Raw genomic sequence first — 21,859 nt, forward strand, 5'->3', positions numbered from 1 at the left:
TCTTGGGACAACAAGCGCATGTACACAACTCCTTAAAATGACGGGGGGTCGGGGGAGTTCGAGCTACATATAGGATGTAGTGCGCATGTGCAAACATTTACCCAGGTAAACCCCACCACCATGGCGGCGCGAGGCCATGTGCAGGATCCGAACGACAGGAGACTCAGACCGATATACGGTAGGGTTTCAATGGGAAATAATACCTACGCGTACTGTGTAGCTGTGCATTAACCCTCACATCGCATGTAGTCGTGCGTGCTTTTTCCAGCACGAGGTTTAGTTCATGGAAACACTGCGGCCCATGAAGTCGCAGCCCCGAACATTGTTGCCCGCAGCGCCGGATGACAGTGCACCTTATCTCAGTGTCATGCGGTGACCTCTCCCTAATTTATACTTTAACTCCTCGTACTTGTATTCCATCGACTGGCGTGGTCCTTGGACGGCGGTCTTCTGATGAGTTGGTGTCTGACGTTTAGGAGAATGCAGAGTGTGCTTTCTGTGCTAATGCTAGCCCTTTGACAGCTAGCTAGCCGTCTATAACAATGTGTTAGCAGGACCCAGTATAGACATGCTGCACTTGGTATGCTTTAAACATGCTTTGTGCTATTTAGATGCATGGTTGCAATCTGGTGCTTCTCTGCGATGTACCAGCGGGGTGAACATTAAACTAGTGTGTCGGTAGCATTTGCTGCATACTTCTGAGTAGAAGATGCTAGCAGCTACCTCAGCCTAGTAATGTATGGGATCACTGGCTTGCCCTATGTGACTTCATTCTTCACGTTGTCCACTAGAGATGAATAAAGCAGTAAAGCAAATCTTTGAGTTCCTGCTTTTTGGTTAACGGCGTTTTGGTAACATCTTTGTCTTCAGGGTCTGCGATTTTCTTGTCTGTACTTTATACATGTGTTATATGCAGTCTTAAGGTCACTGTCCATATGACGCCTTTCTTTCACCCTGAAAAGTGTCATGAGTCTTCGTGTGGTGTGGGGCCAGTGCTAAAATGGTATCATCTATTGGGTGGCAATAGACACGTTGCTCTGCATACGTGTTTTTGTTAAATGCAAAAGATCCCAAAGGTCAATACACTTATTCAAATATTTCATCAAGCTTGAATTTTTGAATCAGACCTGCTTCATTATAGGGCGCCATATCTGATGGTCCGTCCTTAATTACTAAACACATGTTCTCGTTTATTTACTATTGTGCTTCGTGTCAGTTATCACAGGTCACGAAAGTGTCAAGTTTACTGGAGAGAATAGACATGACCACAATGTACTGTCTAGTGCAGTTAAATTTGGCTGCCAGCTGTCTGTGTGTGTGGGGGTGTGTGTGTGTGTGTGTCGTAGGGGGTGTCTTCAGAACTAACAGGACAAATATGACCAGGCGCTCTGGGACAGACCTAATTATACTATTTAACAGAAACATGGAACAGGCATTCAGTCATCATGAATGCTGTATCAATTGTATGGCTTTTTAATAACGTCTAATGACTCCTGATATTCACAATATTGTCCATGCGTTCGGTTTTCCCCTAGATTACCTCGATAATGGCAACAATAAGATGGCCATTCAGCAGGCTGACAAACTGCTGAAGAAACACAAGGACTTGCATTGTGCAAAGGTAAATTGTTAAGATGAATACTCTTGAAGAAGCCAGAGGGTTCATTTATTTGAATAATTAATAGGATATTGTTTTGCTCAATTTATTTTTAGTTTAGCCAGCTAAATATTCATTGCTCTTAACAACGCCACATTAATACTGTGGTGTTAACCATTAGTTAAGCAACCCTGGTTAATGAAAAGATGCTTTAAAATAATTCGAGACCAACAAGAGACTAGATTCGTCTAGTTTGGTCCCTTTTGAGATGTGGCAAAATCCTATACAGATCCTTTTCTAGAACTATGCCACACCAGTGTATTTGAACTTGTTTCCATATGTCCTTAGGATAAACCATGATCTGATTATCAGTTAATTGTATAAAATAGGGGAACAGCTTTCCTTATGATATAGAAATGGTTGTTTCTGCATTTAGTATAAAGTGTAATCTGAATCTGTTTTCTCAAGGTCCTGAAGGCCATCGGTTTGCAGCGAACTGGGAAGCAGGATGAGGCTTTTATTTTGGCACAGGAAGTGGCAACGCTGGAGCCCACCGATGACAACTCCTTGCAGGCTCTGACCATATTGTACAGGGAGATGCACCGACGTGAGTCACACCACAGTATCGTGAGCACACACTTCAGTTGTGCTCACTGTAGTTGTAGTTTTCTTTAGCAAGGAATAAACAACAACAATGATGATGTACTCCGGCAGTAATAAGCAACCCTGGCTCTGCCTTGGCCACATATACCTCAGTTACCGACAGTAATCAGATATGAGTTACTTTCATCTATAACATTGTTTTCTGCTGGATTTATTGCTCATTGATGCGGATCGGTTACTTTCATCTATAACACAATGGCAGAGGCGTCACGTTATTGCAAATTATGGACAACCCTGAAATGTTATTGACGATTCCAAATCAAGTATTCAACAATGTTATAATGGCGATAAATGTATAGTTTAAATAATGTATAAATAATGTTAACCTCAGCTGTCAGTAATGTTTCCATGCAATCTTTGCATCTACATTTCCGCTGACCTTATTGTGAATACTTTGTAGACATATTTTCCGTAAATGTATGATGATGGTCCCAGGGTGCAGTACCTCTCATCAACGTGTTGTGCTTTGTCCGGTTTCAGCCGAGCTGGTCACCAAGCTGTACGAGGCGGCGGTGAAGAAGGTCCCCCTCAGTGAGGAGTACCACTCACACCTCTTCATGGCCTACGCCCGCGTGGGGGAGTACAAGAAAATGCAGCAGGTTTGACCGGCATCTCCCAAAAGCCTCCCCATGTGTTGATACACTGTTTTGAAAGGGATCCCTTGGGCTTAACCGCCTAGGAGGTGGAGCTCAACGTGTGGTCTGTTTGGTCTGTGTGTGGTGTGTTTGGTTGGTGTGTGTTCTGGGTTACCAAGTGTGTAATACCAGCTAGCTGAAGGCAGTCTATATTACCTAGTTCATTTATCGATTTTGATTCCACACTAAATGCCAATCTGCATTCTTCTCCTTTTCTTTTTACAGGCAGGAATGGCTCTCTACAAGATCGTCCCCAAGAACCCTTACTACTTCTGGTCCGTGATGAGTCTGGTGATGCAGGTCAGTGCAGGCTTCCATCCTGTGGAAACAAAGCCGACGTTCGTCAACACTGTTGACTATTCATAGTCTAACGTGTGTCTGTGTGTGCGTGTGTGTTCAGGCCATCTCGGCCCAGGATGAGAAGCTGGCCCAGACCATGTTCCTCCCCCTGGCCGAACGCATGGTGGAGAAGATGGTGAAGGAGGAGAAGATAGAAGCAGAGGCTGAGGTGAGAAATTGGCCATTTTGACATCAATAATGCTAAACGTTATAGAGCCAATTACTTTATCAACAGGGTGATTGGCCGATCCATCATACGTCCTGGGAGGGCCCTCTCACCTGTGATGTCACAGCAGATCGATTTTTGAAATCTCTTCTAATGACACACCTGGTGGTATAATGGGGGCCGCAATGTCTGTCGTGTCCATTGGAAACGTTAGTCTTCTAAAGACACTTGGAGTGGGATGGCGATGTGGGGCTTATGATTATTATTATTATTGTTACAATAGATGTGTCTGTGTTGTTGTTGTGTGGCTTCAGGTGCAGCTGTACTTTATGATACTGGAGCGGTTGGGGAAATGTGAAGAGGCCCTCGAAGTGATCAGGGGCCCTCTTGGTGGTAGGCGCGTGTGTGTGTGAGCGTGTGTCTTGTGTGTGTGTGTGTGAGCGTGTGTCTGTGTGTGTGTGTGTGAGCGTGTGTCTGTGTGTGAGCGTGCATCATTATGGGTGCACTACAGTAGAGTCTGACCATGCCACGCTGTGTTTCTGTATCCCCCCCGTAGAGAAACTGACCAGTGAGTTACAGAGCAGAGAAAGCAAGTGTATGATGCTGTACCAGCGACTACAGCGTTGGCCAGAGGGCAATGCCCTGGCCAGCAAGCTGCTGCTCAAAAAGTAGGAACCCCCCACGCCCTTATTAGGCTGTACCGCTCATCTTCATGCTTGCGTTTCATCTGCTTCCTGCTGCCCTTGTTTGGCTTTACTAGTGTTTTCTGCTCCTGTGTCGTTTTAGCCCTGATGATTGGCAGTTCTATTCTTGTTACTTTGACTCCCTCTTCCACCTGATTGACCAATTGTGGAGCCCGCCGGAGGAAGGAGAACAGTGAGTAGCAGAGGAGGGGGAGGGATTTCATTTAGCTTAATGTTTTAGAAACTTTCCCGAATTTGGTTATTTTGAGGTAATGGAACTTGCTTATTCTACATAATTGCCTGTCCTAGATAGTTCTCTTTGTTCATCCTGATCTCTTTTTTAGCACTATTTTAAGAAGCAGGGTTGGTCAGCTGGTTGGTTAGCTGGTGACATGTTAGCCAAGCAAGGTTGTGTATGTGGGTGTATATGATTTGCCAGCAGTAGCTATGTTATGACATGCTCAACCCTATAGCCTCTTATTATGCTTGGTAAATGGTCTGTGTGTGCTGTCGGTATGTTATTTGTTACCTACACTATGCGGGAAGAATTCCCTGGATGGATTGACGAGTGGATGGCTGCATTTTATTGTTGTGAAACTTTCGGGCTCCGACATTCTTTAGTCTAGTAAATTGTTGAAAAATTACATAGTGCAGGTTAAGCTCACCAACCGAGCAGACTTTAGAGGATCCCACTCCATATCATAGCCCATAAAACAGTCCTACCATCGTTGAAGCCCCTCGTTTCCCCTCCCACCATCTGTCGTCCCTCCCCAGCTGTACAGAAGGTGGGGTCCATAACACCGTGGCCGAGGCCATGACGTTTGTGGAGGACCGCATCAAGGCGGAGGACAGGAAGGAGACCCGGCAGCTCCGGGGCCCTTACCTGGCCCGCCTGGAGCTCATCCACCGGCTGAGGGAGAGGGGCTGCCCTGAGGAGGCCCAGCTAGGTAAACCACCGACGGGCCTCCTTCCCTCTTAAAGGGGCCCTTTGTTTCACCACCAGGTGTGGTGGGAATTGGTCATTACAAGCCAAGTATTGACTTGCCCACGCAGATGCATAGCTCTCCCCATTGTGGACTGCGCTAACTTGTAAGCTGGTTTCTGATCAGTCCATGCTCCACCTGGGCGGAGACTCCAGATTGCGATGTCACTAGTCAGTGAGTCTAACATGTCGCTCCCGCCTTTCTGTTGGGGGCTCTGTGTGCAGGGGAACCGTGGGATCTGATGACGCAGTACTTCATTCAGTTTGGAGACAAGCCCTGCTGCATCACGGACCTGAAGTTATACCTGCACCTGATGCCCCCCGACCAGCACCTCAAGGTCTGTCGTGGCTCTCTCACCCTCTGTCCGCCTCCGTCTGTCAAGCTCTTTATCACTTCATGTGTCTCTCTCTCTAACGCAAACAAACGCCAAGTCTCGACTTCTCTGCACTCTCACAACACACCCACAGCTGAAGCCCTGCTCTAAAGTGCCGTGTGTTCTGCGTGTCCTGTGTTGGCCTCTAGTTCATCCGCGGGCTGGGGGAAGCGGTGCCTCTCGGCGGGGAGTCCGAGGAGGAGGGCGGCTCTGTGTTCCCCGAGGACACCAAGGCGCTCCAGAGGCACCTGTGCGTGTGTCAGCTGAGTCGCGCGCTGGGCCTCCACCACGCCCTCAGCACTGAGGGGAAGCTGAGGGTCATCAGAGACCTCAAGGCCCACTACCACCACGGGCTCAAGTTTGGTGAGGCATGGCTGTGGAGACGTGGGCATCTGGGCGTACTTCAGCGGTGTTGGTAGTTCCTTGTTATAGATTTCTTTTGTAGTGCAAAACGGGGTATCATTTTGTTATATAATGGCATCTTCGGTGTTAAGATAAACACACAGCCTTGTTCCTAACCAAGTCTCAGTGACTCGGTACATCACCCGATGCAAACCATGAAGACCTTTTTAAAAGAACTCGACTACAGTATACACATCTTTCTCCTTATGTTTTGTATAATCTCCCTCGTAAAATGAGTGAATATGTGTGTGCTCAAACAGGTGCAACAGCTCTGAAGACGGAGCTGCAGTTTTCTGACATGTACTGTCTGATGGCCGCGCACGTGTACGTCGACCTATGGAAAGAGACGGGTCAGTATCCCCTTCAAATGTATTCATCCTGCTCTGCTTCCATCCGTCTGGCTTTTTCGTTTGTTCAATTTTTAGTTATTTCTCATTCGTGCTTTCCTTTCCTTCTCAAACTGTGTTTACCCTCTTGCTCAAATTGTCTGTACTTTCTTCCTCAATTTCGTGGGCTTTTGGCTTTCTTTGTCGATAAGTCTTTCTGCCTCTATCCTTCGGTGTCCTATCTAATGTGTGCACTGCTCCCCGCCCCCCGCCCCCCGCCCCCCCCCCCCCCCCCCCCCCCCCCCCCCGCAGAAGAGGAGTCCATGGCCTGGCAGGGTATCGGCCTGCTGCAGGAGGGTCTGTCCCACTCGCCCTCCAACGCCCAGTTCAAGCTGCTCCTGCTCCTCCTCTACTGTCACCTGGGGGCATTCGAACCCGTGGTGGACCTCTACTCCAGCCTTGACGCCAAGCACGTGCAGCACGACACCATAGGGTCAGTACGGGCGTGCACGCACGCACACACCTGGCAAAAATATACACTTGGTATCAGATCAATTTAGTATCAGCATTTTTTTTTTTTTTTTTACCCTTTTTTTTGTTGTGAAAAGTGAAAATATCCCCTCTCTTACTTTTAGGTATCTGTTAACTCGTTACGCTGAGCCTTTGGGTCAGTTTGCTGCAGCCTCCCAGTCCTGTAATTTTACCCTCAGGTTTTTCCACTCTAACCAGAAAGATGTAAGTCATCCAATGTCCAGCCATTGTTTATTTTGTCTTTACTTTTAGTATAGAGGCTTTACTAGGAAAGGCATCATCCAACGTCATCTAGACATTTATCCGTATCCAGATTTGTACTGTTTAACTTTAACATTAATCTTCGAAATGTTATTTCTCTCCTTAACATCTCCATGTATTCCTCATTTTTTTTCGTCTGTTCCTTTTTTTTCATTTCCTATTTATTTCTCATCACCGCTGTGGTCCTTGTGTGTCGCTCCACCAGACCTCAGAGTACATCATCCAGGCGTATAAGTACGGGGCGTTCGAGAAAATCCCAGAATTCATTGCTCTACGCAGCCGGCTCAACCAATCGCTGCACTTCGCTCAGGTCCGCACGGAGAGGATGCTGCTCGACCTCTTCCTGGAGGCAGACATGTAAGGATTACACTCACACTCACGGAATGGCAACAACACAAATAAACAACCTCAACTTGGGAACGGCATCAAAAATAATTAGAATTGTGAATTTTAAATGATACAAATGCCCCCCTGTATTGGATGTGGTTATTGTTTCCACGTATGATCACATATGACCGCAGCCAGCGATGATTATGCAGGAGAAACAGGACGTCTGAAACAAGCCGCTTTAAAATGTTATACACACAAGGGAAGTGGCATCCTTTCACAGGAAGTTAATCTTTGGTTGTGTCTGTGTGTGTATTGTGGTGTGGTCTTTCGACAGCGTGTTGAGTCTGGAGGAGAGTGTGAAGTCGATGAGTTTGACCCCAGAGGAGGACGACATCCCCTGGGACACCCTGAGAGACAACCGAGACCTCACCGTCCTCACCAGCTGGGATCCTAGAGATCGGTGTGTACTTTCAGACCTTTTTTAAGTCTACAGACACTGGCCTTCTGCCTCACGGGCTCTCCTATTGAATGAGGTCCTGTTCATTTTTCCACTATCAAATCCATCATTACCATCCATCACAGAGAAACGAAAAAAAAAAATCTCTATATATATATATATATATATATATATATATATATATATATATATATATATATATATATATATATATATATATATATATATATATATATATATATATAATTTTTGTTTTGTTTCTCTCCAACTAATGATGAATATATCATTTTTGGGTGTGATGATGAGTCGTGAATCCGGCATTAAGGAGAATTCTCCACCCTGGACCTTCAACATTCACCGAACAATACAATACCCCATCCTACATGTAAAGCGTTTAACGTGCTCCCTTGCTGAAAATCCAATAACTATAAACAGTTTTTAATTTTTTACCATTACCTTTAAAAATGACCACGAACCCGACCCCTTTAACTCAACCTATGACCTGCAGACAAACATTTCCACCAACGATAACGTGCCTTTTACCTTTGTCAGAGCCCAGTTACAGTCTGACCGGCCCTCATCATGCCTGTGTCCCCCCCAGCTCTCTGACTGAGGAGCACCGGCGCGCCTCCATGGAGGAGGAGAGCCTCTGGCTGAGGACGCGCTCCCTCACCCTGCGCCTCCTGGCGGCCCTCACCGCGCTGGGCCGCGCCCACCCGCAGCAGAACTCCCTGGGCAGCGAGAACGGCGTGGGGGACAAGGCGTCGGTGGCAGCCCGCCTCTTCTCCCAGCTGGAGCAGACGCTGCAGAAGGCCGCCTGCCTGTCGGAGAAGCGCTCACAGGTCGGGAAGTGGTGTCCTTATTTGGGCAGCATTTGATTGTTCATATTTGAATGTATTGGTACATTCATGTTTTAATTGGGGGCGGGAAATTTTGAGTGTTTCACAATTTCACCCTGGGCTTGGTGGAGGGGCAGCTATAGATTTCCTAATATTGACGTGGGAAAAGACACAGAGTTTGAACCTGTGAGATCTGGATGGTCTCACAAGGGTAGCTATTGGTGGTAGGGTGGTTGTTCAGTCGCACCTGAAAGGCACTGGTTTCAATCCCCAATGTCCACAGCCTAACCCTTGAGCAGGATGCCTCAACGCCTACCTGCTCCTTAATGACATCACTCTGGATAAAAACCGTTTGTACCCAGCAGTAATAGGATAAGATATAATCGATTGAGCTCGCAGTTCAATTGGCGTTCAATTTAATTAAAGTTCGACTACATAGTGTTTGGAGCCTTTTCTGAAGTCATGGCCTGGGGTGTTTGTGTAATGCTTGGCTTGCTGTGCGGTTGCCCTCTCCAGTATCCATTCCTGGGCCCCCCGTCCACGCGGCTGGCTGCGGCCCTGGCCTGTGGGAGCTGCCAGTGTCAGACCTCAGCGCTGCAGCTCACCGTGCACCTGCAGGAACTGGAGACCATGGGACTGGGTGAGACAGAGACTTCCAGAATCTCCTATATGGATTGTGTTTATAGATATCCATTCGTTTCTTAAAAATATCTAGTTTTCTATGTATTCTTGTTTATATATTTAAATATTTTTTTATTAAATGAATTATGGTTGTGGTAAAGAAATCTCTTGACTGGGTTAATAAAGTCCATCCTTTCTTATCCATTATAACTTGTAATAACAGCGTCAGCGTTCCGGTCACCATGTGTAAATTCTAACCTGTGGTTTCTTGTCGTCTTGTGTATAGATGAGTCGACAGAGCTTCAAACACGGATCTGCAACACTTTTAAATCTTTAGTAATACAACTTCAAGGTAATACGTTTGCTTTGTTCATGTAAAATAAATTGTGTTTTTTATTTTGAACCCTAGACCAATATTTGGGTCAATATTTGATGTTTAACAATGTCTTTTTGTTGTTTTTTGTTGCAGAAATGTCAAATAAATGCAAAGGCGATCTTTTGGAAATGAAAGACAGCCGGTTGAAAACCCAGCCCTCCCTATTAGAAAACCTAGTGTTCTTTCTTGAGGTGAGACATTCGATACTTACCACCATGACATGCAGTGCATCTCCCATACCTCCACCATGTGTTGCCAAGCTGCTGTAAACCTGTAAACACGCCCGGTTCGCCCCTCTGCTGCAGACGATGAGCGTGGTGCTATGGGTGGCCAGTCAATGTGCTAAGGTGATACGACCGCTCAAGGCGAGTCTACAGAAAAAGAAGAAGAAGAAAAAGGACACCAACACAGCCACGGTAAATCCTTCTCACTTTTGTCACTTCTTCTCACCTTTTCCCCTGTTGTGTCTTTCACACTGCGTGCAACTTATTGGTGTACAGTTTATGACCTGCCTTGATTTAATTGACCTCACGTAATAATTTGACTGTAATGTGCAACACAGCCCATCCACATAGTAATGCATGCTGGCTGCATAAGTGCAAAGGATCATGAGAGGTGTCACATCTAAAGTTTTAAGTGACGGAGCAAAAGTGGAAGGAACTTTAAACTAACTTTAAAAGAATGGGTGCGTTGTTTACATGCCGGGTGACACTTTGATCGGAAAAATGACATTCAGTGAGTTTATCGACAAATAGTCTTGAGTTTAATGTCAGGATCAGAAGTACATCCAACGCTGCTGGGCTCGTTTCAGCTGCTAAACTAGCTCGAGGTTCCAAGATAGCTTGGGCTGATAAGCTAGCTTCAGCTACTAGGCTAGCTAGGTCGGTGGGCAGGACTACAGCCAATGGTGAAGAGATGATTTGTGCTTTCTCTGCGGTCTAGCCCGCGGTGGTGTGTGGATTCCAGGCGCTGACCGGTGGCCTCCAAGAGGTCCTCAGCCAGGTGCTGGAGCACATCAAGACCCAGGAGCTGGGGCTGACGGCTCTCAAGCTTGCCTCTCTCACCTTGGAGCCACACACACAGGTAATGACAATACACGTAGCCCCCCAACCCCCCACATGCATGTTCACACACTAATTTTCACCTTAATGGTGGTGGTGTCCTTTTCTTGTTTGATTAGCCTCAAGGTGACTTTATAAATACAATCATAATCATGATGGTAGGATTGATGATTGTAATGATGTTTGTGATGATAATAATTATGAGGACGTCCGGCATGATGTTACTCGTTCGGATATTAATGATGATTATTGTGTCTCTCAGGAGGAGGAGTCTTTTATCAGGGCTGGTATGGACAAGGTGCACAGCAGTTATTTACGCTCACTGCAGGAGTTGGGAGATCTGCTGAAGAGGAGAGCAGAGACGCTAAAGACCCTCAAGATCTGACACGCCATCGCCACCCGACACCCCGATCAAGATCATTGTTATTATTGACACGTTCTCCACCCACCCCCCTGCCCCACTCTCAATCTTTATCTTGGCTCATTGTTTACACCACACCCACCAGCTCCACTTAACCTCCCCCCAATGCCAGCTGAAAAAAAGAGCAAAGTTTTGTTTGGAATCTCCATCTCACCTTTCACTACTCCTCAAGTTGGGTTCATGTGAAATGTTCCCGGCCTTCTTCTCCACTTTACTCCATCGGCCGAGTCGCTCTGTATCTCACGCACAGCAGAATCTCGTGAAGTGCTCTTGGAAAAATGACACGGCAGTTACACAGTAAGAAAATGAAAACCATAGCAGCGAAAAATAGATGATTATAAAAGAGCAGTTTTAGATTTAACGACTTATAAATTATTGTACATAGTCTGCAGAGCTAAGCCTCACCATCACGGCATCAACTACTCTTTGACTGAACAGGAATATAAAGAGAGACAATAAAACCACTATTTCCATTGTATGTTAGTTATTATGGCCGCCCCCTTCCTCCATTTTAATTTGTGACTGAGTCCCTTTTTCTTTTTTTTAGCCTCACACAAGTGTTCTCCATCGGTTGCTTGTCCTTCATGTAGATATGGAGTTTGAATAAGATGGCACTGTTTTAAATCTGCATCCATCACAGGCGTGACTTGAGGCCATAGCTGAGGGGCCGGAGACTGAATTCACTTGGTTGTGTTTTTAATATTTTAATTTTGCGTGTTCATTATTGTATCGGGGGAGGTTCATTCATGTAGTAGTTTCAGTATTAAAACCAAATGAATTGAAATGTATAAGTCACACAAATTAAGGATTTAACTTAGGATGTCAGCTGCATTTCGCTCCTGGTCCCCCCCCCCCTCTGATATACTGGTTACAAAAATCGAACATCCACCAAACTCTTTCATATTGCACCTTCCAAGTGAGTTGAAAGTTTCAGAGAAAGTATGGTTGAAGACTGTTTATGATTGTCATAATGAATTCTCCACAAACACATTGCCTACATTACCTACTGAGCCATTTTAAGTACAAGCTGTGTTAATGCAATAGAAGACGTGGATGTCAACTTTTTCAACAACTAATTGAAAGACTGCTTGTATATTTAACAGTAATTATGACAATGAGGTTAAAATAAATATCAACACATGCTAGGATTAAACTAAAACCAAGTGCCTGTGTTGTCAATACATGTACACATTCAAGACCCAACCAAACTCAAAATGTTCTCAAATCTTCTCATGTCTGTTTTTCTACAAAGATGAAATGCAATAGAGGTAGGTTTTGTGACTCTTGGTTGGCTATTTGCTTTTGCACTAAACTGCCATAACCAGTTATTGTATTTTCCACAGCTATTTCAACATTGGACCTAATTTGTAAATAGATTTAAGATGGTACATTAACTAAACTGCTGCAGTAGAAAATCCAATTGTTGTGTTTTGTTTTGCCTTGGTCTACAGCCTCCTTTCAAATACACAGGATGTTTAGTCTCCATCTTGATCAGCTGGTGAAAAAAAAATAGCTTAAAGTTAATTTTCAGCTGACTGCATAATGGACTAAATTAGCGAGGGAATTTCATGCAACAGCATTAGTAAGAATAAGCCAAGACCGCAGCCATAAGCTTTCTGACCCCAAAACATTGCGAACTTTTAGTGGTGTAAGTTAACCGGGTTCTCTTCTGTGTTAAAAATTCTAAGTAAATCCGAATTTAGAGATACTTAATATATCCCATCTTGTCACCCATTTGTATATTCATACAGAGACGTCTGGTAAACATGCCTTTGTTTTGGCTTCTGGCCCACCCGATTCATTAAGTTTGAGAAAGTTGTTATTCGAGTTTTTGTTGAGGTTGAATGTTTGTTTATTGAGTGTCATCTCACCCTTTCATTCTTTTGTTAAAAAATGGAAAACAAAAACACTGGAATGTCAATTTTTAAAAAAATAAAATTAGTAAATATATCTTGCGTTTCGTGTATTTTTCACTTCTGCAGAATAATATGAACGTAATTAGTGATTATCAAGGGAAACTCATGCCATCGTGATTTATTGATTGTATTCACGCCTTGTGAATACGTTAACCATTATGCAAATATGGGTCATTAGGAAAAGGACGATTTAACTGCATCTTATTACATTCTTTACAATGTTAGGTCAGTAGCTCCCCTGCAGGCGTCTGCAACAACGACACGGTGAATGTCATCTTATTTCAAACGAAGAAGAGTAAAAGTAGTTCAGTAGACCGCGAGATCTCCGATCATCTGTTATCGCGAGACTATTGAACAATAAACAGTTGCTAAACATGACAGTAAATATTGTGGAAAACGCTCCTTAATGATCATTGGCTATGGTCTTGGATTCTATTATTTTACTTGTCTTTATGGGTGTAAGAAGACTACAGGACGAATGTCGTAATACAACCAAGTGCTGTTGATTTTTCAAGCATTAGATTGTTAAGTATATCCCAGAGTGTTCTGCTTGTGAGTCAGCCAACCGGGCTGCCGACCAATATTTGAGTTTTTGTTTTCTCAAGAAGGTTGTCATTTCGGTCATACCTCATGAGTGTTTCTCTGGTTGTTATCCGTCTGGAATTAGCCGAGCAGTCTCCTTCTCCGGAGGGTTTCGAGTATTCTGCCGGTGAGTTTCCCTAGCTAGGAGTTAGCGTGATGTTTAGCATGGGCCACTAGCCCAGGAGAGCCTGGCAGGTACTCGAGTCATAAGAGTTGTAATGGCCCTCTCTGGGACGGCTCAAATAAAAGCCAGGCCTATTGTAGTTTACTCAAACATTCATTCTTCTCCTGAACCTTCCCAGTGATTCACCAGTATCCAGAAAAGGGTTTCTAAAGTCGGGAAAGTTCTGTCTGTTAACATCACAAACAATAGCACACTCTCGATGCATAAACTGTACTAGCATGTCCTGGCAAGGCCGATAAGCATTGATGACCATTATGTCACGCAAAAACACACTTTAACCCATCAGTTACCGTACCTGAGACCTATCACGTCTGCTCTCCCTGTGTTTCTGTCCCCCGTCACAGTGGACGGCATGTCTGAGAAGACCCTGGAGGAGAAAGCCCTGGGCCTTGCCCAACTCACCCTGAGTGGAAAGACGGAGCTGGAGCGATCGGTGGTCATCCACCAACACATCGGCAGCAGAGCTATGGGGGACATGGTTATTGAGACATTTGAGCCCAATCCAGGTAGACATTCATCCATCTATTCATAGATTGTAACGTTTGTTTACATCGAAGTCTCCCAAGTTTTAAACGGCAGAGATGAGATCCTCCTTCCCGCCCGTGTCCCTACAGTCAGAGGCGGAGCAGGAGCAGGAGGAGGAGGTGAAGACAGTGGTGGTTCGGCGGAGGACAGCGAGGGCCAGGGGGGTGCCCGGGCGGACCCAGACGGTACGGAGGACGTCCAGGACGAGGCTGGGGAGACGGGCCAGGCGCCAGACTCCCCCTCCAAGGAACTCCCCGACCAGATCTCCTTCTTCAGTGGGAACCCCTCGGTGGAGATCGTCCACGGGATCATGCACCTCTACAAGACCAAGTGAGTCACGGCACAAAGTATGGTTCCATCTGCGAGTCCTCTCTTCATTGGATTGTAAGTGAATCGTTTACTACTCGTTATTAACTTCTGCTTTTTACCATAGCCTAAAAACGTGAAATGTCCTTTATTGTCTGACGACGAGTAGCCAATAAAGAAAAGACAACCCAGTTTATGTGTTTCTGAAGCTGTACCTGCACATATTTCATATTAGTTACCACAAATCAGACAGGATGACTATTGTTATTAATAGCATTTGAGTGAATTATATTAATAATGTCCCACTCTTCGTCATACTCTTGGAAAAATAACAACATTTGAAACCCAGAAGGCTAATGTAGTCATGTGATCCCCGGTGGCGACGCAGTAAGATGACATCGCTGACGGAGGACGTGAGGCGCAGTGCCATGCTCTGTATCCTGACCGTGCCGGCCACCATGACCAGCCACGACCTCATGAAGCTGGTGGCGCCCTTCAACGACGTCATGGAACACATGAAGATCATACGAGACTCCACCCCCAACCAGTACATGGTCCTCATCACATTCAGAACTCAGGTAAGGTCCTTTACTGTGATTCATCATCGGATGGAATATCAAAAATGTAGTGTGCATTGTACAATACACATTCTTGGCATACATGCCTTCTTGGCACCACATTTGACAACCAGGTGTGATGGTGTTAAGCTATTACAAGCCATTTGAAAAACCCACCTTATATAGATGAATGTGCTCAAGTTAAACAATTGAAAGGTCAGTGAAGCAACTAGTAGTTGAGAGACCACAACGTTTCCGTCCCTATCTTCCATACCCTCTTCGATGTCATAGGGAGGCCCCTCTTGATCCAGTTGCGACATCACAAAGGTTAGATATTAAAATGTCTTGTATTTGCTAATCAACGCCCCACCCTTTTCAATGCCTTGCTCTGCCAGTTGAACTAGACAGGACCACAATACGATGATTAGGATTAAGATATCATTTTGTATCTGTAATTGTGTGTTAAGTGAACCCTTCAATGTCATGTCTCTCTATTTGGTTGTGTAGGCAGACGCAGACAGTTTTTATACGGCCTGTAATGGCCGCCAATTCAACTCCATTGAGGAGGCGGTGTGCCAGCTGGTCTATGTGGAGCGCGCTGAGGTCATCAAGTCAGACCGGGTATGAGGACTTTAAGCACTAAAGTACATGCTACTATATATCTATATACACTCTATACCGTTACAGTAAGACCATACATCCCACAGTCTATCCTCTGTTGTAAATTGAAGCTGCTATTGATATAACCAAACAAATGTAATCCGTTGTCAAAGAGGTCTGCAGTATTATGTTCACACTTCCTTTTACGGCTGCAAGATAAGAAGTGGAAAACCAAACAGAGGCAGTCTCTTATCGTCTCCACGGACACATTAACTCCATAACCCTGACATTCACCCCTGCCCTCCGGAAGACGTGGCCCTCATGTCCTCTGTCTCCCTCCGGCCCCTCCCTCCTCCTGACCCTCTCCTCCCCCTCCCCGCAGGGAGCCAGTCTGCCGGTGATGGAGCTGACGGAGCTGCCCAAGTGCACGGTGTGTCTGGAGCGGATGGACGAGTCGGTCAACGGGGTGCTCACCACCCTGTGCAACCACAGCTTCCACAGCCAGTGTCTCCAGCGCTGGGAGGACGCCTCGTGAGTAACCGGGCCACCCTAGGCCATGACTGGTTGGACAGCAGCCAGCCAGCTCCCTTATCTGTAAGGGTAGACCAGCAAATCAGACTTTAGATTGATTATGTCTGATGGCTGGCCAGCTCAAAGCCGGCTGAAGGTCAAAGCCGCGATTGGATATTAACAGCGAAACACAGACTCCGGCCAGCACTAGTAACAATATCCAGTCCTTTTATGAAGAACCGACATTCTTCCTAAAAGTATTGTGTTCTGTGTCTATGGATTCATGAGGAAACACCCAGGGCCTCACAATAGAGAACAATGAACCTAGTGCTTCTGGGGGCGTCCCCACAGTGGTGAGGTTCAGGGTTTGGTTTGACGGGGATCGGTTGTTTGTCTCTCTTCAGGTGTCCCGTGTGTAGATACTGCCAAACGCCGGAACCCGTCGAGGAGAACAAGTGCTTTGAATGTGGCGTGCAGGAGGTATTTAAACCGAGTTGCTGTTTGTGTTTTATATGTTTCCTTGTTTTTTGGTTGAAATAGAGCTCGGATCTGTCCCGGTAAATCCCCTTCTATCCTTTTCCGTCTTCTGCTATTCTTGAGATAAAGTGATTTAGAAGACACGTTAAGCCCAACCTCTTGACAATCAGAAAATGCTCATGTTGTGGGGAGGGCATGGTGCTAAAGGAGGCCTGGAGGGGAGGGTTGTGGGGGGGGCATGAGCACCATGCCCTCCCCACAACATGAGCATTTTCTAAATTGTCCCATGACGGTATACATTCTATATACCGTCAAATCCGCAGCCTCTCGGGCAGCGATCACAGCCCCCCCTTGACCAGCACACCGTCCTCCGCCCGTAGAACCTGTGGATCTGCCTGATCTGCGGGCACATCGGCTGCGGCCGCTACGTCAGCCGCCACGCCTACAAGCACTTTGAGGAGACGCAGCACACCTACGCCATGCAGCTGACCAACCACCGCGTGTGGGACTACGCCGGAGGTACCAAACCCTCATGGGGACGCGCGTTGTGTGCTCTGTGGCCTACCCGTTTGTGGCCACAGTTGCTCTCTGTTCATAAACCGTGGAATGTGTCTAGGCTGTGGTTTGATGCAGGAAGTAGGATTTATAAATTGGATGTGTTTGTGGACGTTTGGTGTGTTTCATAGGTGTTGTATATTGTTTGTTAATGTTCCACAAATGAAAACGCAAATGTAATTGAATTTAGGTCATTTGTTTGTAATAAACATAATACAATGTAATAAATTAAGAGAAATCCAGAAATACAATATGCACACTCGTATGTGTATAGAAGTGTATTTTCTTGTATAGTGAAAACAAGGGCTTTTAATGAATGAGGTGCATTGTATTCACTGATCCCCCTGGATCTGACTAACGCTGAGCCGGTCCTCTGCAGATAACTACGTCCATCGGCTGGTGGCCAGCAAGACGGACGGCAAGATGGTCCAGTTTGAGTGTGAGGGAGAGATCTGCCACACGGAGAAGATTGACGGTCTGCAGCTGGAGGTAAACACGTCCCTTCATGTCCTGTGTGGCACCACACCTTTTTATTCAGTATTATAGATTCAGATTCAAGATTCAAAGGTTTTTATTTGGCACATTTTCATACAGGATGTGCATTGAAATGTTTGTGTGACACTGTATTTTCTTCTTAAAAAATAAACAAATACAATGGCATAAAAATAGAATGAAATAAAACAAAATACAATATAAGTTTTAACAGAATATATTAAACTTATATATATATTTATAATTAGTATATGCTACACGTCAACCTCCTAAGATGGCCCGATTTGACTGGTTCGCTATGACGGTCGTCTCGTCACGTTAATAAAAACATATAAACCGCTAATAAAAACAAATAAATCCCGGCAATCAATTATTCACCTCAGGCTCCGGGGCTATTCCCCACTTCGGCGAATAATTGTTAAATATATAACGAATAAAATCAAAACAGGGTGATGTACAAATGGTATTGTGCAATATGGCCAGGGTTAAAGTGTTAGAGTGTTTGGGTTCATATCAGAATGGATTGTCTGCAGTACTCGTACCTGCTGACCAGCCAGCTGGAGTCCCAGAGGATCTACTGGGAGAATAAGATCGTTCATCTGGAGAAGGAGACTGCAGAGGAGGTAACCCATTATATTTTTTTTATTTTTTTTTTTACATGCAATACTTCTAATATTGGCCAAGGAAGCACTAAACAAACCGAACGTGTGTGTGTGTCTCCAGATCAGCAACATGAAAGTGAAGTTTAAGGAAACCCTGGAACGCTGTGACAACCTGGAGCAGAGGATGGGGGAGCTGTCCAAGGAGAAGCAGGGCGTGGAGAAGAAGTGGGTCACGAAGCACACACACACGGGCACACACGGGACAACTTACCTTGTGTTTACTTAACCTGTCCCAACTACGCTACAACCCAGCCGGTGTCATATTGCCCTCTGTGGCGCCAGCAGCTCCACACCAGGGTTACACCAGGTCGCTGGGCTTGGCGTGGTCGGGCAAATGACGAGTTAGTCACGCACATTCCAGAGGAATAATGGAGTGTGACTTCTGGCATTGTCTAAACCCTTTTTTCCTTCAAAATCATGATGTTGGATTCTGATGTTCAACGCTTGGATCTTCTATGTTGTATGTTCAACGTTCAGCAGCTCAGTCAGTGTCTGCAAGTAGCAAGTATTTACATCCATATTCATTTATATTATGTTATGTTGGGCCTGTGTATTACCTCAGAACTGGACTCTGTCTGGACGAAGTGGTATTTAAAGTAAGACACCAGCGATCTGATGTACTTTTTTTAAGATGGAGGGACTTGGATTTTAAGACTTGATTGGAAAACGTTACTCTTAAAGGATCACATTAAAAGACCTACCCACAGCAAGATTTTTCAAATAGCGTTTTGAGATACTCAAAGACACTTTACAAAGACATCAAACGCAAATAGGATCAAATAAAAAAATAAAATCAACGGATGAAAAAGAGGGTCCAAATGTATTTTTACAAAGATACAGAACTTCCGGTTCCAGACCAAAGCTCACGGCGCAAGACGAGTAACTCTGTCGCCGGAATGTTGGAACCCTGAAGCAGCCAATCACTGAGCTGCACCTCCTCCCCCTCCAGGTACACCCAGCTGAGCGCTCGCGTCTCCAAGCTGAGCGGGGAGCTGAAGGAGGAGCAGGAGATGAACAACTGTCTGAGAGCCAACCAGGCGGAGCTGCAGGCCCAGCTGGCAGAGGAGGAGCGCAAGGGGAGGGAGACCGGTAAGAGAGAGGCCAATGGGGGGGGGGGGGGGTACTGTGTGGACGCCCACAAAGAAATCAACTAAAGTATAATAATCTATTTTGATTACTGCTGGGGAAAATCTGTTCAAAGGAGGTTCTGGCACAGCCTGATACCGTGATCTGGTATCCACTGCAAGGGACGTTGGAGGATAATGAATGCTTAATCACCTATTAGTAGTAGTTTGATTCCTTGCTGAATGGCCCTGAGGTCAATGACTTAAGGTCTTCCTTAAGTCAGTGTAAAGCTATGTAGGTGAGTCGTCGAGTTCCTTCTCCTCTTTCAACGCACAAATGTGAAAGAGGAGAGGGACACGGGGAGCTTCAGATGCAGAGCTCCCTTCCAATAAAAGAGATGACCCCAAAGCAAACGTGTGTCCGTGTTTGGTGTCCTTCCCAAGGGGAGCGTAAGGAGGAGGCCATCTCGGAGCTCCAGGAGCAGCTGAGGGACATCATGTTCTACCTGGAGGCCCAGCAGCAGATCGATCAGCTGCCCCAGGAGGCCCGCAGCGAGATCCAGGAGGGCCAAATCAACATCGCCGCCGCGCCCGCCGACGGGGCCCCGGGCGGGGCCGGCGAGGGGCCCTCCTCCGGCCGGGGCCGGCGGGGCCGGGCCAAGAGGAGGAAGTAGAGATATCGGAGGACAACAAGTCGTCATAGAGAGACACTGATACACCCTCCCCCCGTCTCCCACCCTGATACGATGAGGTGGAGTCTGGAACGAGGGCGCCGGGTGCAGGGTTATATACTTCTATCATGTATCCTTTTAGATCTGCTCTGCTCACAGTTCAGTTTGAACATACAAATGCATTTTGCCGGGACTGAACAGCTTTACACTGAAACCTCTGTCCGTTTAGAACAAGGTTTTTCTTGCGGTATCCGGAGAGGGCATCATGCTGCAGCTACCTGGCAGTACCACTGGAGCTCGGAGTTACCTGTAGGTACCACTGGAGCTTGGAGTTACATGTAGGCACCACTGGAGCTCAGAGCTACCTGTAGGTACCACTGGAGCTCAGAGCTACCTGTAGGTACCACTGGAGATCAGAGTTACCTGTAGGCACCACTGGAGCTCAGTTACCTGTAGGCACCACTGGAGCTCAGAGTTGGGTGACACTGCACTAGTCTTTCTTCAGAGGTTGCTTGAATACTATTGGTGTATCCCACGCTCAGGCTGCTCCTCGCCCCCAGTCGTATTATTTAGTCTATTCCGATCTACCCTTCAACGTGTTTTGTTTTAGATAGGGTGCAGGATTTCTGCAGGAGAGGTGCACCGTGATCTTATCTGGCTGAACCCAATTCTCGTTGGCTCACGAACATAAACACACTGAAATGCCTACAACGATAAGACATAATAAGACGTAATCTTTTTACTGGAGTGACAGAATTCCATTTCATTTTGAAAGATTTTCATGATGGAGAAGCAACGGACCTCATTGTTTGTATATATTCTTCCTTGGATGAGGGGTGTACATGTGCAGGTGGCAGAGGAATATATTGATTGTGACTTTGTGAAAGTCTCACGGGATGTTGAGATACGTTGACATGGATTTGAGGAGACAGTTTAACGTATTGTGTAATTTGATAGACTTTTCTGCAGTTTATATTTCAGTTGTTTGGTTCACTAAGTAACTGGCTGTTTTATCGCTGTTGTGATCTTCTTTTTTTGTATTATTTGACATTGGACGTTTTGTCGGCTTTGCAATTGATTTAACTGTTTCTGTATTCCGTGCTTTCGATGATTCAAATGGCCTTACTTGAGGAAAATCTATACATTTTGACACAAAATGAGCTTTCATATTTTAAACCGGTAGAAGGAAAATGTTTCTATGCAACATTTACTTGTGTGTTTGTGTGTCGGACGTTTGGCACCATTTTGGAAACACCAAACCTTTAAAGATGAGTGTTGCGATTTGGTCGATCTATGTGCATCACACTGACACTTTCCCTCTCGTCTAGCACTCCAAGGGCGGAGCAGGAAAGGCTAGTTTCTTTTTCTCTTTGTTTTTTTGGATTCAGTTAACTTTCTGTTTTTATAAAAGCCTGCTTTAGAAATAAACACAACGTTGTTCTGATGACTCTAATTTGTAGTTCTGTTTTGCTTGTTTGTGTTTTTCACTCATTTAGTGTGCACGGACGACACAACCTTAGCCTGAAAACTACAACAAGCAGCAGACATGACATGTAGCCCACCTTAGGCAATGTTTTGGAAGCCACACAATGTATGGCATTTATAACATAGGTGTTAACTCTGACCACAGAGTTCAGAACCCTTGGAGCTGGTTGCTGTCTATCTGCACCATGGAAACCGTAGCACAAAGTTAG

At 45.6% G+C, this 21,859-nt stretch overlaps 2 protein-coding genes across 3 annotated transcripts; both read left to right on the plus strand.

The window, feature by feature from the left end:
* Positions 1-108: 108 nt before the first annotated feature.
* On the plus strand, positions 109-12,929 carry naa25 (N-alpha-acetyltransferase 25, NatB auxiliary subunit). Of its 2 annotated transcripts, none has more exons than XM_079755455.1 (24): positions 109-178; positions 1,536-1,621; positions 2,066-2,204; positions 2,741-2,859; positions 3,121-3,195; positions 3,296-3,403; positions 3,715-3,793; positions 3,957-4,068; positions 4,187-4,276; positions 4,858-5,030; positions 5,291-5,403; positions 5,589-5,802; positions 6,102-6,191; positions 6,480-6,660; positions 6,803-6,902; positions 7,165-7,316; positions 7,624-7,749; positions 8,348-8,588; positions 9,102-9,225; positions 9,493-9,558; positions 9,676-9,773; positions 9,888-9,998; positions 10,525-10,665; positions 10,906-12,929. In XM_079755455.1, the coding sequence occupies exons 1-24, from the start codon at positions 121-123 to the stop codon at positions 11,026-11,028; spliced, it is 2,919 nt and encodes a 972-aa protein (XP_079611581.1). In that variant the 5' UTR covers positions 109-120; the 3' UTR covers positions 11,029-12,929. The 2 variants fall into 2 exon arrangements, with proteins under 2 accessions (XP_079611581.1, XP_079611580.1); XM_079755454.1 differs by having other exon boundaries at positions 112-178; positions 6,483-6,660.
* Positions 12,930-13,330: 401 nt separating this feature from the next.
* Positions 13,331-21,601, plus strand: brap (BRCA1 associated protein). The gene is made up of 13 exons (XM_079756184.1): positions 13,331-13,689; positions 14,091-14,252; positions 14,361-14,601; positions 14,966-15,155; positions 15,642-15,755; positions 16,117-16,265; positions 16,649-16,724; positions 17,102-17,240; positions 17,656-17,765; positions 18,302-18,391; positions 18,492-18,595; positions 19,380-19,519; positions 19,939-21,601. The coding sequence occupies exons 1-13, from the start codon at positions 13,611-13,613 to the stop codon at positions 20,166-20,168; spliced, it is 1,824 nt and encodes a 607-aa protein (XP_079612310.1). The 5' UTR covers positions 13,331-13,610; the 3' UTR covers positions 20,169-21,601.
* The last annotated feature ends 258 nt before the right edge of the window (positions 21,602-21,859 follow it).

Source organism: Pollachius pollachius (genome assembly GCF_949987615.1).
Source record: "Pollachius pollachius genome assembly, chromosome: 18".
NCBI lineage: Eukaryota > Metazoa > Chordata > Actinopteri > Gadiformes > Gadidae > Pollachius > Pollachius pollachius.

What these genes read in the sequence shown, in the direction of transcription:
- naa25 (XM_079755455.1), top strand. Translation starts at nt 121, where the DNA reads ATGGCGGCGCGAGGCCATGTGCAGGATCCGAACGACAGGAGACTCAGA. An exon ending in CCCCCGACCAGCACCTCAAG is followed by an intron (nt 5,404 to 5,588) that starts GTCTGTCGTGGC and finishes GTTGGCCTCTAG; the next exon opens with TTCATCCGCGGGCTGGGGGA. An exon ending in AGCTGGGATCCTAGAGATCG is followed by an intron (nt 7,750 to 8,347) that starts GTGTGTACTTTC and finishes TGTCCCCCCCAG; the next exon opens with CTCTCTGACTGAGGAGCACC.
- brap (XM_079756184.1), top strand. Translation starts at nt 13,611, where the DNA reads ATGAGTGTTTCTCTGGTTGTTATCCGTCTGGAATTAGCCGAGCAGTCT. An exon ending in CGTGTGGGACTACGCCGGAG is followed by an intron (nt 17,241 to 17,655) that starts GTACCAAACCCT and finishes GGTCCTCTGCAG; the next exon opens with ATAACTACGTCCATCGGCTG. An exon ending in TTGACGGTCTGCAGCTGGAG is followed by an intron (nt 17,766 to 18,301) that starts GTAAACACGTCC and finishes GATTGTCTGCAG; the next exon opens with TACTCGTACCTGCTGACCAG.